Genomic DNA, 21016 nt, shown 5'->3' with positions numbered 1-21016 from the left:
GAAGAGTCTCATTTCTATTTTTGCTGCAACAGTAACAGTCTTTTGTGGTTTGTGATAGTACAAGACTGAATATAGCACAACCGTCCATTACTCGGGGCTCACTAAATAAACGAGGCTGCTTCCTCTTCCGAGCAACCTAAGGAGAGGGTAGATCCACGTGACCCGGAGTCCAGGATGCGTCATCGAGTGCGAACAGCCACAATTCACCAACTCTGCTACCACTTATATTTTTTAAAAGTGCGAGTCTCTACAGGAGTGTGCAACCGAGCTGTGAAAGGCCAGGCTTCCGAGAAGGAGTGGCGTGTACTCTGGAGGCGAGTGTTCTTTTCTTTCTACTAAAATCTTACACACACACACGCGCGCACACACACACACACACACACACACGCGCGCGCGCGCGCCCTGCGCGCTCCCTGGTGGGGAGAGTGGGAAAGGAGAAAGAAGGAAAGAATACATTGGGGGTGGGGGTGGGGGCGGGGGGATCGGAGAGGACGGGAAGAAACCCGGAAGAAAGAAATGCTGAGATTGCCGGGAGGCAGGTACCGCCCCCAGCCAAACCGGTGATCTCCCCAGTCCTATCCCCCGCGGGGCAGTCCCTCCTGCGGCTGCTAGGGGCCGCCCGCGCTCCTGCTGGTGCCCACACGGGGCCTTTGCTGCCTGTGCTCGCCTTTGACATATCTTTGCACACAGTTCCTCACCCTGTAGAGCTCTTCCCTCCCTCATCCCTTAGTTCTCAGCTGACACCTTCCCTGACTCCATCCAGCTCAAACCCTTTGGCATGACGTCCCCTTCTAGCACCTCAGACCTCGCTTCCCTATTAACAGGACTGCCCTTGTGATTCATGTCTGCCATCCACCCAGGCTGTGGCTTCCTTGAGGGCAGCACAGTACCTGTCTTGCTCCCCCTTGCACCCAGTGCCTAAGAAAATGCTTGGCACCTGAACAGGTGTAGCACTCGAGAGCCATGGCCTGTGCTGGAGGGAGGCAGGCCAGGGCACCGACACGGTTGAGGCCAAGCAGAGGGAGTTTATTAGAGACGCAGGGCGCAAACATATTTACACGGGTGCGCGGGGACATTAAAAAAAGCAGAGTCGGGGATGGGAGGTTCCGGGAGCGGCTCAGACGAGTTCCACCTTGGCATTGGGGTACACCGCCACCACGTCGTAGCCCTCAGGCGGCTTGACGCGCGCCTTGGCGTGGCTTTCGCAGTAGAGCCGGTCGTCCAGAAAGAAGTAACCCCGCTGCTTGAGGTTCAGGCCGCAGTCGCTGCACATGAAGCACTCGGGGTGGTAGAGCTTGTCCCGCGCCTTGACGATGGTACCCCTGATGGGTGATCGGAGAGGACAGCGTCAGGGGCTAACCGATCCGAGAGCACGCCCCCACTAAGGGCCTCGGGCGGGGTCAGGGGACCACGGGGTTGGGGGGCGGGTGGGGAAGACAGGGGAGGTACTCACACGATGCCGTGGCCGCAGCGCGTGCACTCCGGCAGCCCCTGCAGGCCGCTCAGCGGAGCGCCTAGCTTGCCCGCCGTGGGCTTGAGGTTCCGGGGGCCGCCAGGCCCGGGCCGTTCCCCTGAAAGCCAGAGCACGATTGGCAAGAGCCCGGTGCGGAGGTCAGAAAAGGGAAAAACTTCATTTCTGCGGAGTGTGGGGCTGGGCCCTGCTTCCGTAGCCATCGGCACAGAGACTGGGACGGGGGTTGGAAGGGCGACAGGGGTTGGGCGGGAATGAGAAAGCCCGGGCGCAGCGAGGTGTGTGGGAGCGCGCTGAGGACACGGGGGAGGGGCTAATGGCCGGGAGGCCGGACGTGGGGTCGCAAAGGCGTGGCTTGGGCTTGTTGGGGGCGCGAAGTTCGGTACCTCAGGGAGCGGGGAAGGCGGGTGAGGTAAAATCTTACCGCCCTCGCCGGCCTCTAGCATGCCCTGCAAGTAGCGGAAGGAGCCTGACTGCTTGGGCTCCGCAGCCGTGGGCTCCGCCGACTCCCGAAGCATCCTGTACACCTCTGAGCCCAGGTCTACTCCGCAGTCGCGGCTCCGCGAAAGGCCTCTGGCCAGGTCAGTGCTGGGCGAAAGAAGATGCACTAAGGGACAGGGTTGCAGTACCAGCCTTCACTCTGCCAGCTCAAGGGTGTGGTGAGGTTTCATGAGTCAGAAGGCAATCAGCTGAGACCCAAGGATCAAGTGTTAAGGGTCAGGATGGGACCTGGTGTGAGATTTAAGGCATCGGGGATTAGGATGGGATCTGGGTATGGCATCAAAGATTATGCCTCTGTACTACCTGTGGGGTGGAGACACGTGCAGGGTGCCCATCTGGGCCAGTAAAGTAGCCTCACTGCTGCTGCCATTGTGAGGGACTGGGAGGCGAGGTGACTGCCCGTAAGGAGATCCCAGGCCTGGCCTGCCATCTTCTGGCCCAAGGCCCGTGGCTGAGGGCCACCTGCTTGTCGCTGGACTGCCATCCTAGGAGAGAGAGGAGCCTGAGGCACTGGGAGACCCTCTGGGGTAGGACCTCTGGCCATTCCTTGTACACCCACCCCTGCCCTGCTATGCCAAGCCTTCTTGGGTGTTGGCTGGCTACTCTTGCTCGGGCATCTCTCGGCTATGGTGCCCGGTCAGGGAAGGGGTTTGTGGGGAAAGGCTGAGCCTTGGGCCTGGTTCAATCCCTGCAGAAATGAGAAATGCTCATGGAAAGTCAGACGCAAAAACCTGAGTCCCTGAGACTCAACGTTGGCTCATGAGCCCTGTGGTGGTTCTGACTACCAGTGCCCATGGGGGACAGTGTTGGGGCAGGACCATCCCAAGAAGCTTTTTAAGGCCAGCATGTCTGGTTCTGAGTGTGTGGCTTCCTTGCAGAGGTGGTCCTGATAACAAAGTCTTCTTCCCTGTCAGAACTGTGCTGGGTACTGGATGGGCCCATGGCTAGGAATGCAAAAAAGGAATTCCTGTTCTGCAGCCAGGAAGGGTCATCAATCATTGTGTCCCAAGACCCTTTAGTGGGAGCAGGCTGAGGTTTAAAGGTACCATTGTGAGGTCAGCCCCCTCCAGGCCTGTATTTTTTCCCCCATTTCCTGCTTCCCAGGCCAAAATAGGTGGCCTTCTGTAGACATAGCAGGTAGGGGCAAAGGCTTGGCCAGGGCTCAAAGCTCCCCACACCACCACCCCACAGCCAGCCTGATGCCCACGGCTGAAACATTTGAGGAGGAATGCCCTGAAAATGCCTCCTCAGTCCATGAGAAGAGGTCAGTCTCTTTGCAGGCGTGGTTTCTGAATGGGGACTTCAGATCTTTGTCCCTGCAGAGTCCAGGGCCATGTTGCCCCTCGCTTGCAGGCACACAAGCCTGCCCTCAGCAGTGTGATAACAGGCATGCACACTCTCACAAATACATTTACAGACATACCCATGCATGAAGGCAACACATAGGCACCAGCCAGTCCTCCACCTACATACACCTAATCACACAGACACAGTTACATATACTCGGAGCCAGTGCTGGTCATGCTGGGGATGACCATGGTGACCTCCATGACACAGTTGGTGGCCAGAGCAGCCTGACTTTAGGGTGGGCCCCAAGAGCCCAGGCCATGAAGGTGTTCTCAGCCTCAGTCTGGGAGGTGACATGTAAATTGTTCCTCCCCTCTACAGTGTGAACAGGGATGCTAGGTGGGGAGGAAAGGACACCTACCCTAGAGGGAAAGAGCAAGCCTTGGACTCGGTCAGCCTCCAGCTGGGGCACAGTTGAGCCTGCAGGTCTTTGCCCAAGCTGCTGCTTTCTACAGGCTCTGAGGTGGGCAGGGGCGTGAGGAATGGGCAGACTAGCAGCTGAGTGACTGAATGGGGGTGGTGTCCCAACTTCTCCCAACCCAACAGACAAAGGAGAGGGGGTCTCTCACTGCCCAGGTGGGCCCCCATCAACGAGGCAACAGCAGCAGAAAAACCCTTAGCCTTAGCCTCTGAGAAACCTGAGCACTCTCACACATGTGTCTGCAGGGCAGGCAGGCCGGGGCTGGCCTGGCCTCTAATGGGGACCAGATGGGCCATGGGCCGTGGGGGCAGGGCTGGGCCCCGTACAGAAGAGGCTTCAACAGGAAAGGGGGGCTGGAGGGGCCTGGAGGGAGGAAGCCCTCACTGACCCCCACCCAGCAGGGTGTGGGAGTTTATTGCAGGGTCATCAGAGCCACTGCCCCTCCCACGGCCACCCATGCAGCAGCCTCTCTAGGTCTGAACTCAGTGGTTAGGACACACGTGGTGACCTCAGTGTTGGTTTGAGTCTCAGCTCTATCACTCGTTCACTGAGCAAGTTACATCACCTCTCTGAATCTCAGTTTCTTCATCTGTGAAATGGGGATGATGGTTTCTATATCATAAGTTCCTCGTGGAGATAAAATGAGTCAGTTGCATACAAAGCACTTAGCATAGTGCCTGGCACACATCCATTGTTGGATGAATGGCTGTCATGGGCATTCCTGAGCCCCCATTCCGGGATTTCCCTTCTCCATGGTGTGCCTGGTACCATGTGTTCCCCATGTCTGAGTACCCGCCAGCTGCCGACTTGGTTGTTGAAGCCTCAGTGTGCTAGTCAGCAGCATGGGGGTAACTGCTAGCTTGCTCATCAGCTCCAGCATGACTGTGGTCAGAATCTGGGACACTCAACTTAGACGGAGGTGGGCACTAAATCCAGGTGAGCAGGTGGCACCTCCCAGAGGCCAAGCTCCAGCTCCCTGCTGGTCTGGAGAGGACAGGCTGAGTCCTGCACTGCCTGCTGCACCTGGCTTGCCTTAACCCATCACCTGGTTCTCAGTTCAAATGTCACCCTCTCCGGGAAACCTTTCCTGATCACCATCCTTCCTCCACTCTGGGCTGTGTTTCCACGTGAGGCCTGAAAGAAGGAGTCTCCAGTGACCCCACATGGAAGGTGGGCCTGAAGCCCCAGTTGGTGAGAGCCAGGGTACCTTGTGCTGGTCTTAGGGCCAGCTGTGGTCTTCCCCTCCTGTGATGGCTCCAGCTGGGCCCACCGCCCTCCCCCCTGCAGGTAGAGGATGGGAGCAGTATGGAGACAATGGGCGCTGTATCTGTGTTCCTGAGGACACGGCCCTACAGGGGCTGGGTGGGGGTGTTTCTGTCCCCCCCCATGGAGCTCATGACCTCTTAAGTACAAAAGGGGGGCAGCACCTGAGGTGCTGCCCTGTTGCTTGTGGAAAATCCCCCTGCTTCCAGCCTGAGCCCCCAGCAGCCTGGCCCTTGAGGAGGTCAGTGAGGGAAAGTGTGGGACAGAGGGAGCTGTTCTCCAGCCCCCAGCCCCACTGGCCCAGAGCCTCTCCTGGAGGACTCAACAGACCTGAGCTTCATATTCCAAAGCTCAGGCCCCCTTGTCCTATCCATCTTGGCGCTTACACACGAGAGCTGGGCTCACGCATGAGCTGGGGGCCTGTACTACGCTATTCCCGTTTTGCCCATGTCAAGTCTGGGTGATTTGTCTATGCCCCCCAGCCCCTGTCCCCATGGGTCCATGGCACTACCAGAGCAAGCTTCTGAGACCCAGGTGTGGCCACAAATCTCTTGAAGAACAGCTGAGGTCCTGGGTAGAAGAAACCGAGAGCCTCTCTGTGCCCTCAGCCCTCACCTCTGCCCCCTGCCACCCCTGGGACTTTTTTCTCTGAACCTACGGTGCACAATCTCACCTCTGGGCCTTTGTATGTGCTTCACTTTGTATGTGGCACACTTCTCTCCATGCCCCTTTGCCTCCCTTATTCTTCCAGACCCTCAGGTCTTGGCTTGGATACCCCCTCTTCCAGGGAGCCCTCTCTGACCCCTTGAGTCATATACCTACTCCGGACTCCTTTGACCCCTGGCTTCTGCCATCCCCGAACTGCTAGGTGCCTCTCCCCTTCCAGAATGGGCATATGGTAAGCACCTGGCCTCAGGGATGCCAGCAAAAGCAAGGTAGGGAACAAATGTCAGAGAAAGATGGGGACTGGGATAGGGGGTGAGGGAGAGGCCATGGCAAATCATTCCCTCTGGTACAGCAAATCCTCCATGGAGAGAAAGTGGATATGAGCAGGCCCAGGGGGCCATGGTCCCACATGCTGGGTCCCAAGTTCTGGCTCCATCATAGACCAGTCGAGTCTCCGCCTTGCCCAAACTCAGTGGCCCAGAAATAACGAGTTCACTCTGGATACCTCAGCTTTGCCCACTTGGCCACCCCTCAAGCCCATGGCAAAATGAGGCCCTAAAGCAGCCTGGCTCCACCTCACTCTCCTTGAGGACAGCACCATAGCTGTGACTCTTGTCACACACAGAAAGGTGACTGAGCAGACAGGCCTGCAGCCTGAGGTCTGCTAGCTGCAATCACAGAATGGCTAGGAGAAAACTTCAGTCTTGGATAGGGCAAGGCAGTGCCTTATATTCTAAGGTTGGCTCTGGCCAGGTAGGTGCCCAAGGCTGGGATGAGACAGAAGAGTGCCCCATAGCCTGAGGTCACTCCACAGCCTATGGCTGTCCCCCACCCCTCCCCCAAGCCTGGCGACTTCCTCCTGATCTGGCAACACTGGGCGATGGAGTGAAACCCAGCTGGGTAGGTGGTAGCCCTGAGCCAAGGCCTGGCCCAGTCCCTGCCCACCACAGGCACTATTGTCCCAGAATCCAGGACTGCTTAGAGTACTGGCAGAGCCCACAGCAGGTACCCGTCACCTTGGGAGCACCTGATGGGGCATGGACAGAGCCCAGAGAAGTCTTCTGCTTCAGTCTCTGACCTGGGCATCTGAGAACCACAGTGAGGACATCCAATGCAGTTAAACCCATGGACAAGGTCTGGCCTCTCTGCCCTGGGCTTGCTCTGAGCTAGGAGAGGCCAGGCCAGGCCAGGTGGTATACGTACATACCTGGGCCTCGGGATCGATGTGGATCCTGTGTGCCTGAGCCTTGCTGTCCTCTGGGGTATTGGGCCAGCTCCTGCCTTCAGGCCTGTGGCAGGAATTAGGATGGTCAGAAATCTGTGCTTACTAGCCCACCATGCCTGGGAACTAGGACCAAGAAGCGCTGGGGTCTGGGCCCAGGGCCACCCAGGACCAGGCTTGGTACCCTGCATGGATAAGGATACTACCCCAACTCTTTCCCCTGCACCAGAATGCTGGCCTTCGTGGCAAGGAGACACAACTCTAGATCTGCCACTCACCTGGGGTAGGCTGTGTGCCCCTTCTCCACCAGCTGCTCCTTCCCCCTCTGGTCTGGTTCCTAGAAAGGAAGCCCTGCAGCTTCCCCACCTTTCCACCCTCTCTGTGGCCTACGGAAGCTCAGCATAAAGAGGGCCAAGCTCGTGGCGGAGCAAGCCAGGCCTTACACGTTGATCAGCTAGGAGCCCATCCACTCATCCCGCTTCCATTCACAGCCTCTGACAGGGCCTGGGAGTCAGGCATCCGTGGGCCTAGGAAAAGTGGAATGGAGGCTCTGAGGGGTGCACCTCCCCTCCTGCTGCCGCTGGCAGAGTCATCACCAATGTCTGCCCAGCCCAGATGGGAAACAGGCCATTAGGAAATTCCTGCTTCGCCATAGAAACCAAAAGCCAAACACCACTCAGGAGGGAGAAAAACATCATAAACCTGCCATAAGCGGGGGCAGGCGGGGCCGAGAGGCTACAGGCCTGGGGCCCAGTCCTGCCACTGAGTAGTCCTGTGAGAAGGTAGGCCAGGAGGGTGTGTGGACCCCGGATTGGCAGGTGGGTGTGAGTGAGGCTGGTTACACCGAAGGGGAATAATGTCCCCACTCTGCCCCACAGGGCTTCCTGGGTCTTCTCAGGGGTCTTACCACTGGGCTAGCAGCTCAACCCTGCCCCTCTCCCCCGACTCAGCAGAGGATTTTAACAATCTGATTACACGTGTAGTCCACACTCACTCTGCTCTTCCTCACATTGCCCATTTCTTGGTTCCCTGCAGGCTACCTCTCTTCTCCACAGCCTTTCACGGGCCTGTGGCACCAAGGCTCTGCTGTTCCACCCCCCACTGGCATCTGGCTCCAGCCCCCTCAGCCAGGCTCCCAACTGACTGCCCTAACTCACAGCTCTAACTATGGTCTCTATGCACTCAGAACTCTGCTGGAATAAACCTAGGACAGCTTGTGTGGCTATTTGGCCTTATACTTCCTTGAAGTCCTGCCCAGAAGAGAAGTACAAGCCTGAGGTCTGAAGATCAGAGGGTACAAAGTACCCAGAGCCATCAGAGTGGCCCAAAGGCATAAGATTGGAATGAGAGGCTTATTAATGTGTCAACCTCCACCCCCAGGTCTCCACACTTAAGGCTGAGCAGGTAGCTCCATCTGCCATCTTTAAGCTCACCAAAGGGTGGGCTGTACAAATCCATCTTGTATCCCATGTAATAGGTGACAGGGACCTCACCAGAGGCCCCAGGGTTGCAGCTGATGCCAGGAAGGTCCTGGACCTACAGAACATGCCCAGAAATTGTGGGTTAGCTTGGATTGCTGGATACCTGGCTCTGAGTTCCGGACAGAGTAAGCATAGCGGGGAAGCTGGGCCTTTACTTCACTTTTGATCCTGTGGAGAAGTCTGTGGAGGATTACAGCCCTCTGTACGCAAGAGGGCAGGTAGGGAAGCTGGCCTAGGTAGAGCTCTGGGAGTGCTGGCACAGAGTAGCTCCCTCCAAGCAGCTCACCAGGCCAATCTTCCACAGACCCTATGTTGGGGGTGGTCTTTGGGGGCTCAGGCCTAAGTCCTGGCACAACAGGCAGGATAGACAGCAGGATCAGAGGCCTTGCAGGTGAGAAAGCACCCAGGAGAAGAGATGCTGGCCCAGAAGATCAAGGTGGCCCCTGTGTCTTGATCCCCCAGAATCTGCATGTGTGAGAATTAGAGATAGGGGGCTGGGGGACAGGACACCAGGTTTTCACCCTGACTGAGCAGACCCTGTATGTCATCCTCACTCAATCCCAGATCCCCCATTTTGAAGTTGAGGAAGCTAAGGGCTCTGATATTAAATCACTAGGACAACACAGTTCTCCAGTGCAGAGCTGGGACTGGAACCCAGATCTGTGATAGGAGAGAGTGTGCTCTCACCTGCTCCATGGCCAGGCAGCATCTGGGGGCTAAAACACCCAGTGTGGAACAGGTCAGTGGACCCCTGGCTCCATCCATGCCTGGCTTGGAACAAATGGCCAGGGAAGGAAGGAAGGAAGGAAGGGGGACCTCCACCCTGCCCCCACCCTGCTACCCTTCCCTGACATCATTCCCTCTGTGGACCTCCTGAATCAGGCCCCCTGTGAGCCTTCCCTGCCCCTTGTCCCACTACTACCAGGGCTTCCCTTATTCAGCCATGCAGAGTCAAGGCCAGAGGTGAATCAGGGCCCAGGAACCCAGCCAAGTTGGGTGGCATCAGAGGCCCCTCGTGGGCAGAGCAGTGCTGATGCTTCCCCCAGCCAGCCTGTACCTCGGTCTCAGAGAGGGTGATGAATGTGATCCTGCTTTATGGAGAAGGAAACCCAGGCTCACAGAGGTCATCTGGTGAGCCTAAGAGCCCAAAGAGTCTGGAAGAGGGCCAGCTCTGCTGAACTCCCAGGACAGGGCATCCTCACTGCGGGCCAGGTGGAGTGTACAAGGCCCTGGACTTGCAGCTGGACCCACTCAGCGCTGAGAACAGAGTCAGGGGTCCTGACTTCAACACGGACCCGGGCCAGACATAAATGGGGCTACTTCAGAAGGCTTCCCACCATGTTTAATGGCTCTGAGCCGATGAATTACCCCATGCCCTGCTGGCTCTAAGGCCTGGTTAGCCGTGTTGTGGTTTGGGGAGGATTCGCCTACACACATCCACATGGGGTCGTGGAAAGTCGCTGTTAACAGTAAACGTGGCAGAGCTGAGCAGTTATGTCTGACTTCCCTGGATCTAGGCAAGACATGGGGAGGGAGATCCCGCCCAGCCCGGACCCAGCTGACTGCCATCAGCCTGAGCAAGGCTGGAGATGCCCCAGGTAGACCTTCCATCCTGGAGCACGTCCAGGGCACAGATGGGGCTTGGTGACCCCCCCAATCCTCCCCTTCCTGATGGGCAGTATAGCACTACACAGTCCACGGCATCCGGATTTAAGCAGGGCAGAGGTTTGGGCCATAGTGGGGACAGCTGAGGCAGGGCAGCTGTGGGGCTGGCAGAAGTGGTCAGCAGTCAAGCAGAAGGAATGGAGTCTTTGGGAGTGAGAGAGACCTGAGGTCAAATCTTGCTTCCCCATTGCTCTACTGTGTGACTTGAAGCACCCTCCAAACTTTCTGAGTCTCAGTTGTCTCACGTGTAAAGTGGAGACTATATTAGGTTTTACCTTATCGAGTTGGTTTGACAGTTAAACAAGGTGTTGAACGATAAAATTCTTTGAACTGGTCATCAAGCTGGTCACTCATGGGTGGGAAAAGGACTGAAATCACACACACCTCACCCCCGGTTTGAGGCTACTCAAGGTCTTAGTTCAGTCCTGATTTTGGGCTGCCTACCCCCCTGCCATAAGTCCCCCAACATAGTTCCAGCCATAGGTTAAATGGGGGCTTCTTCCTCTTTTAAGCCACCTGCATCTCCAAACAGTGCCTGTCAAACCCCTGTGAAAGTGCTGCTCCATAGGAATGGGGTGCCAGGGAGCTGAAGCAGAGAGGCTGTGTGAGGCCCAGCTCACCCAGGATGCTGGCCCCCCAGAACTGAGCCTCCCCTGATTCACCCGCATCATCCTGGCCCAGCCTGCCCTGTGCGTACCTGCTCACGGAGAGTGTGAGGTGGTCATGGCAGCCCTTGATGCGGTTCTGCGCCTCCAGGTGTGTCATGAGCTCTGTGCTCTCACCATTGATGGCCTGGATCAGGTCTCCAGGGCACAGGGCAGCCAGGGCAGCCTTGCTGCCAGCATGGACCTGTGGATGGACAAGCCAGATGGCTGGACACTGGTCATTATGTGGCCTTGCTGCAGGCTCTGTTCTAGACCCCTTCCAACCTCAGAACCAGGCCAGTGTAGCCCTGCTACCAATGTGACCTGTGGGTGGGCAAGTTGAGTTCCCACATGGCTTTGCTGGAGCCTCTGCTCTAAACAAGCCCAACTCTAGCACCTGGAGGTCTGGCGAGGTATGAGGGCATATGAGAGGGGCTTCCTCTGGGCTGGGACAAATGGGATGTCACTCTTGCAGCCTGCATACATGCAAGGGACACAGAAGGATATGTGTTCTCCAGAAGATACAAAGCATGGACATGTCACATGTACCCTGTATTGCCCCACCCAGACAGACCACATAGTAGCCCCTTGACCTGACGTTCAAACCCTTAGTGACCTTTTTTCCTCTCATTCCACCCCTCCGCATTTACCTCCACACACCCACACTCTATCCAGACCATCTGAACGTCAAGGGGGTACTCACGGGTACCAGATAGCTCTCACCTCCGCACTTCTACAGATGCTGTTCTCTCTACCTGGAACACACTTTCCTTTGACCCCAAACCCTAATTACCAGCTAACGCCTCCTCATCCTTCAGGTCTCAGGCTCTCAGCAGAGGCCATTTCTCCTGGAAGCCTCTCCTCTGGGGTCCCACAGTACCCTGTGGACCCCCTTTACCACTCTGCTCCCCTAACATTGTTAGTGCCTCATTCTGTGCTGTCACCTACCCAGGCAAGTCGAGGGCCATCTACTTTTAGCTGCCAGCCTGCACTCCTGGGTCACAATTTCACCTCCCCTTCCTCTGGAGGACAGGCACTCAGGCCACCCCAGTGCCACTGTTGACCCCAGAGGGTCAAGCAGTGTCCACATCTGGAGCATCCTATAATGCTGGTCCCTTGACATGTGCCACATGAGGTTGGGAATAGGCTCACAGGAGGCCTAAGTAAGCAGCCTTGGGGGGGAATTCAGGCAAAAGGACATCCTTTACCCTGTCCCTGGTCCCAGCACAGCCTTTGGAAAGAGACTTTAGGGACCCTCATTCCTCCCAGCCTCTCAAGCTGTGGCTCAAGAGCTGTCAGTGGCACTGTCCCTGTGGGGGTGGGAGCTCCTGGAGGCCTGGCCAGGCTCAGCTTAGCCAGTTCTCTGTAGTGAGTGGACAAAGCTGAGGTGCCGGCAGCTCCTTGGCTGGAGTCCTGGTGTGGGTACTGCCAAGCAACCTGCCCTGAAATAGGCTGCCCCAAGGAATGTTCTTCTGGAGCAGGCTACCCTCAGCCAACCAGCCCACCATTAATGTTCCCTTGTAGGGCATGGGCACCTACACAGGCCTGTCTTCCCAGGGAAGGCACCCACTTGGCACCATCCCACCCTCCCCCCAAGGCCCTGCTCTAGGCCCCCTCTCCTACACGATACCTGCTCTGTGACATGGCCTGGGCTCAGTGCTTTAGCCATAACTAGCTCATGGCAACCTCTCAACCACCTGATGAGACAGAGGCTGTTCTCATCCCTATTTTCAGATGAAGAAAGAGAGGTTTTGGGGATGGGGCGCTTTGCCCCAGTCCCCATGCTGGAGAGGAGTCTTCTTCCTCAGGGGGGTGGCTAGCTGCAGGATGACTCAGCCAGCACAAGGGGTGCATTCAGGCCCCTGTGGGTGGAGGAAGTTCTCGAAAGCAGGGGTGGCTGGGACTCTGCCAGCTCCGCTAGCTTGGGAGTTCTGGTCAGAGAGGGCGTGAGGCCAGGAAACCATGACTCTTCCAACTGCCTTTACATGCATTGTTTCATTAGTCCTCAAGGCAAGCCTATTTCCTAGATGAGGAAACCAAGGTCCAGAGAAGTACAGGACACTCAACTGATAAACGGCAGAGTTAGGATTTCAGTCCAGACCGATTCCAAATCCTATGCTCTTAACCAGTGTGCTTTTCTGCAAAAGGGAGTGAGGGGAGAGAGAGTGTCCCAAGTAGAAGAATCAGCATGTGTAATGGCTCATCTGGGAGTGAAAGTAAAAGCAGGTTCCTGTGGCAACAATATCACCAAAATATCAGTGAGGAGAGAGTGGAAGAGATGAAATCAGAGGAAAAAGCAGGGACCAGACCTACAGGCCTTGTAGGCCCAGGCGAGAAAATTCTAAACAGGGAAATCGCAGGACAGAGTTGAATTCAGGCTGATCCTTCTGGCTGCTGAGTGCGGGATAAACAGACAGAAGGAAGAGAGAGGGGAGTGGTGAAGTCAGCTGGGAGGCTGGGGCGTGAACCAGCCCCTTCACCTATAGCAGCTACATTTAAAGCCCCCGTGTCACTCCACCTGGCCTAGATGCAAAAAGCCCCTACAGGGAGCTGGGCATACAGTTGGTGGTGTTCATTCCAGGCACTAGTTTCTAGGGACCTGGTAGCAACAACCCATTAGGATTACAAGGCCAGCGGTCACTATAGTTTGTGAGGAAGGAGCCCTGGGCAATGTTTGGGGGGGCTCCCAGAAGCTTTGTGGGCTGAGGTTGCATAGTCCCAGCTCTGCCAGGCAGCCAGCCTCCTCTCTGTGTGAGTGTGGCTGTCTCCACTGGGTGGGGGAAGTCCCTTAAGCATGGGAGGGGTCGGGTCTTGAACCCCCTCGGTGAGGACACTCCCACATATCATCAGTGTCTGTAGACCTGCCCTTGAGGCACCTGCTGGGCAAGCTGTGGCCTGTGCCTCCTCAGCCCCGTAAATCTCCCCAGATCCCACCCAAACCCAGGCTCAGCCATCCTGGCTCCTCAGGCCTTAGCTGCTGCTCTGTGACTTTGGGGGAACAAGGCAGGGGTGTTCTTCCTGGTAAACCCTTTCCAGCCTGTCTGCCTGCCAGTGGCCTGCATCCCGATTAGCTCCAAACAAGGCCGCCGCTGTTGCTGCCGCTGTGACGTGTGGAGGCCTTTCCTCGGCGGGCAGGCAGCCGCGTGGGCAACAGATGTCTCTGCTCCCTGCTGCCTGCGGCCGTCAGCCGCTGCCACTGAGCCTGTCAGCGGCCTCACGCCCAGGGTGCCTGGCCCGCCGGCTGGCCTAGCACCCCCAACAGCCTGCCTCGGTGGACACACAGCATGACACTCACTGGCAGACACAGATGTGTGCTCTCTCTCTCTCTCTCTCTCTCTCTCTCACACACACACACAGGCCCCCAGCAGGGCTCTCTCAGGGAAGTGGGAGATAAAAGGCTCCCGGATGTGTTGAAGGCCCACCTCACTCAGCCCCAGGGACCTGGTGGCCATGGGGTGAGGGCAGATGTGGGAATCCTCCCAGGACAGCTGGGCCTGCCTGTCACCCTGGCCCCCAGAAACGGGATTCCATGATTCCATGCTCCACCAGGTGCCCACCCCTTCCCCTAAACTGGAAAGAAGACTCTGAAAGCCCAGCCAGCTTGGTCCAGCCCCCATGGCGAGAGGTGGCCGAAGGGTGGGGGGAAGGTGCTCTCAGTTCCCCCGATACAGGGCCCCGAAGACCAGAGCAGCCTGTATGGGGTCAAGGGATGGCCCCAGGTCCCCTTCTCTCTTCCCTTCAGACTGGGAGCCCCCAAGGGCAGGACCTGGGTTCTCGCCTCTTCTGTCCCCTAGGCTGGGACCCCCAGGGGCAGCATCTGAGTCCCCTCTTCTGGCCCTTCAAATATGGGACCCCAAGGCTGGGCCAGGATCCTGTCTTTCCCAGTTTGGGCACCCCCTCTGACAGGGCCCGAGTCATGTCCTCTGTTCCTCTGTCCTCCTCAAATTAGCCACCGCCCGGGGTGGTGCCCCCTCCTCCTCCTCCTCTGCCTAAACCTGGGGCAGTGCGTGGCCATAGAAACTTGAGGAACTGGGCGGAGGTTATCCTGGCCCCTGGCCTTGTGTGTCTTGTGGTGAGGGGGTCTCACAACTGCATAGTCAAGTCTCCCTTTCCCCTGGAAGCCAAAAATTCCTCCTGGTCACTTCCCCTTAGGACAAGTGAGGTCATGGATGAGAGACTGACCAAAACCAGAGTGGGGAACTGGATGGATCTTTCTTTCTTCAGTTTCAGAGAGGACCCCAGACCTCCTTGGGATCACCCAGCTCTACTGGCAGGGACCCTTGATAAGCGAAGGAGTCTCTCAAGTCATTTCGCTCGTAATTTTCAGGCGGGGTTCAGTCGAAGCAGCATCTCTGGGCCTCTGGAGATCAGTCCAGATCTCTGGCCCATGACTTTGGCCTGCAGTGAGTCCCCCAAAATGAGGCCAGCAGGGAGGCTGGTTTGTGAACTCTTGGGGGGAATCCTTCAAGGGATAAGGGCAGGTAGGCCCAGCGGGAGGGGGAGGAGGCTGTGGCGACGCTGCCCAGCCTGGAAGCCTCCTCTACAGCCTGTGGGTCACCGAGGCCAACCCTTGGCCTTCGAGCCTCCAGGACGTCGGGGATCCGGGTCCCGGGTGGACTGTAAGGACCGGGTCTCAGATTCAGGACCTCCCCGCCGCCCTGTGGCCGCTGGACTCACCCGCGAGATGGTGAGGGGTACGCTGAAGTCCCGGCCGCCCACCAGGCGGAAGCCCCAGGGCGAAGGGCCGCGCAGGGTCACCGAGTGGGGCATCGCGAGCCAGAGCTGCAGCCGGAGCTTGAGCCGGACACTGAGGAGCCGCCGCCGTCGCCGCCGCCGCCGCCTGGACGCCGCGCCCCGCCCCTGGCCTGCCCGCCCCCGTACCCCCCTTCGCCCGGCCCCCGCCCCTGCTCCCCGCGCGCCGGGATTGGCCCCGCGGCCGACCCGACCCTCCCACTTCGGGGGGCTCAGAGGACCCGCCCCTCAGCCCCGGCCGCCTGAAGCCCGGCACCCCCGCCAGGTTCTCAGAGACCCGGGACTGGAACGGCCCCGACGTCCGAGATCCTGCCCGGGCCTCCGCTCTGCGGGCCGCGGACCGGAGCCCGGCTGTGGAAGCTCAAGCCTGGCCCTTTGAAGTCGCTTCTGCGGGGCGGCGCCCCAGCCCGGGGAAGGATGGGGGGCAGGGGCAGCCCAGATGGGGGATGGGGCCGTGCCTTGCTCCGAAACCTCCTCAAGGTCCTGGCAGGCAAACTGCGATCCCACCCCTCAGTGCGAGGAGTCCTCTGAACAGCGAGCGAGCACTGATGGGGAGCCCTGGGCCTGAGCAGGCCTGGGCCAGTGTCACAGACCCAGGATGATAGCGGGCAGTGCCAAGTATGGGAGCAGGAACAAAAAAGTACCCAGCCTCATTCGGAGAGGTCAGGAAGGCTCTCTGAAAGAGGTGACCGCTGACTTGAGTTTAGAAGCAAGGTGCCCTGTCTTGTCCTTCCAGGTGTCATTGCTTCCCCAGGACACTCAGGCCTTTTCCAGCTGCCCTGTCCTTCCACGTCTTATTCCTGCGTGCATGACCCCCTTCCCTCCTCCCTTGCAAGGAGCTTTGTTTCCCCAGGCTACCTAGAAAAGGAGCAGCTAGGGTAGCTGGGGTCTTGGCTGTGCCACGTTGGAGGGGTGTGAAGTACTGAGGGGGGTGGAATTTGGGGCAGCCCTTCTCTTGGGACCCTCCCTAGTCTTCTCTCCACTCTCAACCATTGTCCTCCAGGGACAGCCTTTGCAGGTGCCATGGCCTAGCCGGGGCCCCACTTACCACTCTCAGACCCTCCTGGACACTTTGGTCTGGCTACATCAGGGCGGCACTATCCGTCGTTACAGACCCTGAGGGGCCCCTAATTTAGCCATTCTTGATAACCCTGTGTGCCCTCTTGTCCAAGTTCTGTTAAGGATGCTGCCCTTGGTATGCTAACAGGTTATGGGGTAAGGTGTCTGTGGGATCTGTAACACCTCAAGAAGGAGGACACTTGAGAGGCACAAACTTAGGGTAGTCCAAGGAAGTGCGGGTGCCCTTCAGGGTGGAATATGGATGCCTCTCTGGGAGACGGGGTGCTGCTGTCTGTTCAGCTGGCAGAGAAACATGAGTGGTGTGTGTGGCAGTGGTGTGTGTGTGGGAAGATGTATATGGGGGTGTGTGTGTGTGTATGTATACATATCCAGGGAGTGCCAGCCATTGGGCTCTCAATACTGTGAGGGAGAAGGTTTCTGCTCAGCTCTGTACAGACTTAGGCTCAACAGGGACCGAGTGGAAGGGCCAGTAAGAGAGTTAGCTGATGGATGGTCTCTTGGGGACCCTTAGGCCAGAGGCGCCCCAGGACTTGGACCCCACTGAATGATGTGAAGATTGGGGGCAACTATCACTATCACTCACTGTCCGAGGATTAAGTGCACAGCATGGCTGGGTGGTCAGAAACCTCATCGGGACTCCAAGAGCCATGGTGAATGAAAATGGTGCAGAGCTTTGCTGTGGGGAGGGGGACCTCAGGAGTCTGTGGAAGTTCCTGCCCAAGGCATCCCATAGTGGATTCCTGAAACTCTTCCTTAGACGTTGCTTCCTTCTCCCAACTAACACACCCCCAGGGACTGCCAACCCCGCCACCCACCATCATGAAATCCCTTCATTACCTTCCTGTTTACTTCCATTTGGGGGGGAGAGTATCACCCCCTTGCAGAAGTGATCCTCCCGAGTATGACTTTCCTAGCCCTCAGCACCTGGGCTGTGTAATCCATCTCTGAAGGCTTCTCGCACAGGGTTGAAAACAGGGGTGTGGTGGGGAGTGGCTCTTCTAGAATCAGGTGTATAAACTTTCCCCATTTCATTGAGCAGTTTCTGGGGTAGTTCCAGGGTCCATGCCAGTCATCCCCCACAGTGGGTCCTTGATGGCATCCCTGTCTTGAGAGGACATCAGAGGCCCACTTCTGACAGCACCCTCCCACAGGACACAGGCCTGGACAAGGCTGTGCTCCTGGAGACTGGAAGCAGCCCTTCTTAGGGGCCACACTGTAGGCTCACTCCTGAGATACCCTGCATCCTGGACAGCAGGTTAGACAAGCTGCTACCAATGCATCCCCAATACTCCCTCCAGGAAACTCTCAGAATTTCCTTTTCACGCTTAATGTCCTCGTTCCTGGGGGACTGCTGTATTGCTGAATCTCTATCATGCTGGAGCACCAGGTCATGGGACAATTTACAGGGTCTGGGAGCCTTCTCCATGGTGGGGATGGTGGTGGCTGAGTCATGCCTCACCTCTGCCCTAGTGGCCTTCACTTGTTCACTGCACACCCCACCAGGCATCTGTGCTGCTGAGTATAACCAGACTGCTCATTTCATGCATTCTTTATTCATTCAACAAAAACGTATTGAGTGCTTTCCATATGCCATGGCCTATGCCTGCTCAGGGCTGTGGTAGAGGCATCCATGGGGACAAGGACTGCGTCTATCTTATTTATTTATGTTTCCCCAGCACCCACAGAGACGTGGCACACAGAGGGTGTTCAAAAACATTTGTTAGTAACAATATTATTACCGTTATGGGAATTATTATCACAGCTCATCCCCCAGCCACAGCCCAGAGAGAAGCAGGGAGGGCATGAGGGGGCCCAGGAGGGGGAAGACTTCTGCTCTTGCTGCCTTGGAGGCACACTTAGTGGCCCTGTCGTTCAAGGGAGCCCCAAGTAGCTCAGGGCACTATGCCGAGGTCTGCTGTGTGTGGCCAGGTCTGTCCGAGGTCAGGAGAAACTACAATGCTTTTTCCCCAATGGACTGGCAGGCTCCAGCAGGAACAGATGCCCTTGGGAGATGCCCTTGGGACTGAGCTCAGGGCGAGCGGGAGGGAAGGGCCAGAACAAGAACAACCTCAGGCTGAGGTTGAGGCCAACCCAGGGGAATATCCAGAGTTGGAAGCAGCCCTGGGTGGAGTGTGTAGTGAAGCTGACGGAGCAGCCCTTTATACCTTCCTGTGAGGTGCCAGGGGCTGGCCAGAGAGCTCAGACCCTAACCTGCCCTGTCCTGGCCCCATAGCCACAGGTCTCTGGGTAGAATCTGCTCCATTCAGGCCAATACATCCTTCCTTCAAGGCCGAGTTCTCTCCCTTCAGTCAATAGCCTGGATTCCAAGGGATCTGAATCTTGATGGGGCACTTCCTCTTCATGGGATGCCCACTCCTCAGTACTGGCCACTCCAGGGCCCAGTGGGTAGCCAAAGAAGAACCTGAGAAGCCCCCATTTCAGTGTGGTCTAATGTGGCCTAATGTGGCCCGACACCAGGTCCCATGGCCTCTGGCCTCCTTGGGGTCTGCTCTCCAAGAGGCCTGCTGGTCAAGGCTAGGAACCTGTGAGTCTGTAGGGTGGAGAGGACAGCAGTCTGTGGCAGGGCTGGATGGGGAGGGGCTATGTGGGCCTTCTGCAGGGCCAGGGCTTGGCGCCACAGTGGTAGGGAGCAAGGCAGGCCTAGGCAAGGTTTGAGGGGCTCTGAAAGGGGTGAAGGCAGCCAGGGGCATGGGCACCAGGTGACATCCAAAAGGAAGGTCTGGGGTGGTGTAGCTTTTGGGCCGGCTGAGGATCTGATGCCCCACATATCCTGGGATGACAAGGCTAGTCAAGGAGGCAATAAAGCTGGCCTTTGAGCTGTGTTTGGTGCAGCAGAACACAGGGGAGGGCATGCCTGTGACAAAGGGAGTTTCCCAGCTCTAGTTCTGTGCCATTCGATCCCTCAACAAACTTATTGAGTGCCTGCTGTGTGTCTAGCCTAGACCTGATTCGCTAGACTTGGAGGCGTGGTGGGGACTCCCCACTCTGCCGCACCTCCTCTGGGGGCTGAGAGGCTAGAGGCTCTAGAGAGAACCAGTCTCTGAAGGTCCAAACAGGGACAAAGCCAATTCTGACAATTGGAGCCTAGTTACTGGCCCAGAGCCAGATTCCAGGGCGGACACAAAAGCAGAACCAATTCTCATCAGGAAACCGAGCCTTGGAAAGGGTGAGTGTCCAACCCAAGCTCACATAGCTTCTAAGCAGTTGATCAGGGGTTTAGACCCTGCATTGGTGACATTGCCATGCCCCTTGCACCAGGGACTAGACGTGTCTCAGTCATACCTGCAATCCCCAATAGCACCCCTGTCAGACCTGCTTTGTCTCTGTTTTTACAGAGAAAACCCATCTGCTCTGGGACCCAACAAAGGGACTGCCACGCAGCAGGGCGGGGCAGGTTTACCCAGCTGGGCCCAGGGAGGCCCTGGCCCTGAGGCCTGGGAGTGGAGGGTGTTGGGAAGAGTAGAGGGAAGCAGCAGACAGGTGGGAGAGCCAGGGGCAGCTCAGCCCAGCCCAGGCAGGGAAGTGACAGAACAGGCTGTTGGAGGTGGCGGTGAGGCCCATGTAATTGAGGGCTGTGCTACTGGGGCCTCAGGAAAGCAGCTTACAAAGCCACCATGGTCTCAGCCCCTGCCTCAAAGACACCCCCATCTTACCCTCCCTCCTACTTCTCATTCAGGCCAGAGGGTGCAGGCAGCCTGCCCTAGATCACCCAGCCTCTCCTAGCACCAAATGCCTCAGTTCTACCTGTAGCCCCAAAATAGAAGTCCAATGCAGGGGTTCTCAAGTTTCCAGCTTCCCCTGAGAGTTGAAGGCTTCTATCAGCCAGCCACACTTGTCCCTGTGCAGAGAAAATACCTCCTTTTACAAATCAGCTTCTCCAGGCGGAACAGCAGAGGGATCAGGGAGCAACTGGACTGTTCATTTTGTTCCCTGGATGCTCTTGGCCCTGGCCTGATCATCACCATGCTCTAGCATAAGCAGGACTATTCCCTCTGCAGCTCAGGGGGAGAGACATGGCTGTCAGGTGCAGGTAAGGCTCTACCAAAGGTGCAGGCATGACAGAGAGGAAACAAGCATGGGAAGCAGCCCAGGAATCTAATCACTGGGGCTCCTGAGACACACACCTCTACTCGTCTGTCAACTTGGGACTTGCTCCCTGGGCCTGGTCTCCTGGCACGGCTCAGCTCTACCCCAATCCACACATCCACAGACACTCACATTTGGCAGTGATCTGGCCAGGATACTCTGTTCTCCTGGCTGAGGACCTTCCTCCTCTTCCTGACCATTAGAGCTGACACCCAGGCCACTCAGGGAGAGCAGGAGAGGTCCTGGCCACTTCCATATTTCTAAGCTCTTAGTGAAATAAAAATGGAAAAAATGTGAAAATAGTGTTTTAAGAATCATGGCATATGTTATTTATGCTTTGGTCATTTATTCAACAAATATTTTTGAGAGCCTCCTATAGGTCAGGCATTGTTTTAA

At 57.2% G+C, this 21016-nt stretch overlaps 1 protein-coding gene across 2 annotated transcripts; it reads right to left on the bottom strand.

Annotated features, from left to right (window-relative positions):
- Positions 1–1010: 1010 nt before the first annotated feature.
- Positions 1011–15533, bottom strand: PDLIM4 (PDZ and LIM domain 4). 2 transcript variants are annotated; one of them, XM_007188537.2, is made up of 7 exons: positions 15359–15533; positions 10735–10886; positions 6877–6958; positions 2276–2457; positions 1896–2059; positions 1454–1571; positions 1011–1322 (listed from the first exon to the last, which is right to left on the bottom strand). In XM_007188537.2, exons 1-7 carry the CDS (start codon positions 15449–15451, stop codon positions 1118–1120), a joined length of 996 nt encoding a protein of 331 aa, XP_007188599.1. In that variant the 5' UTR covers positions 15452–15533; the 3' UTR covers positions 1011–1117. The 2 variants fall into 2 exon arrangements, with proteins under 2 accessions (XP_007188599.1, XP_007188600.1); XM_007188538.3 differs by lacking the exon at positions 1454–1571 and having other exon boundaries at positions 1115–1322.
- Between the last annotated feature and the right edge of the window lie 5483 nt (positions 15534–21016).

The sequence above is a fragment of the Balaenoptera acutorostrata genome, chromosome 2, assembly GCF_949987535.1.
Source record: "Balaenoptera acutorostrata chromosome 2, mBalAcu1.1, whole genome shotgun sequence".
In the NCBI taxonomy this organism is placed as follows: domain Eukaryota; kingdom Metazoa; phylum Chordata; class Mammalia; order Artiodactyla; family Balaenopteridae; genus Balaenoptera; species Balaenoptera acutorostrata.
Note: the sequence above shows the minus strand (reverse complement) of the source record. Positions and strands in the feature narration are given on the sequence as shown.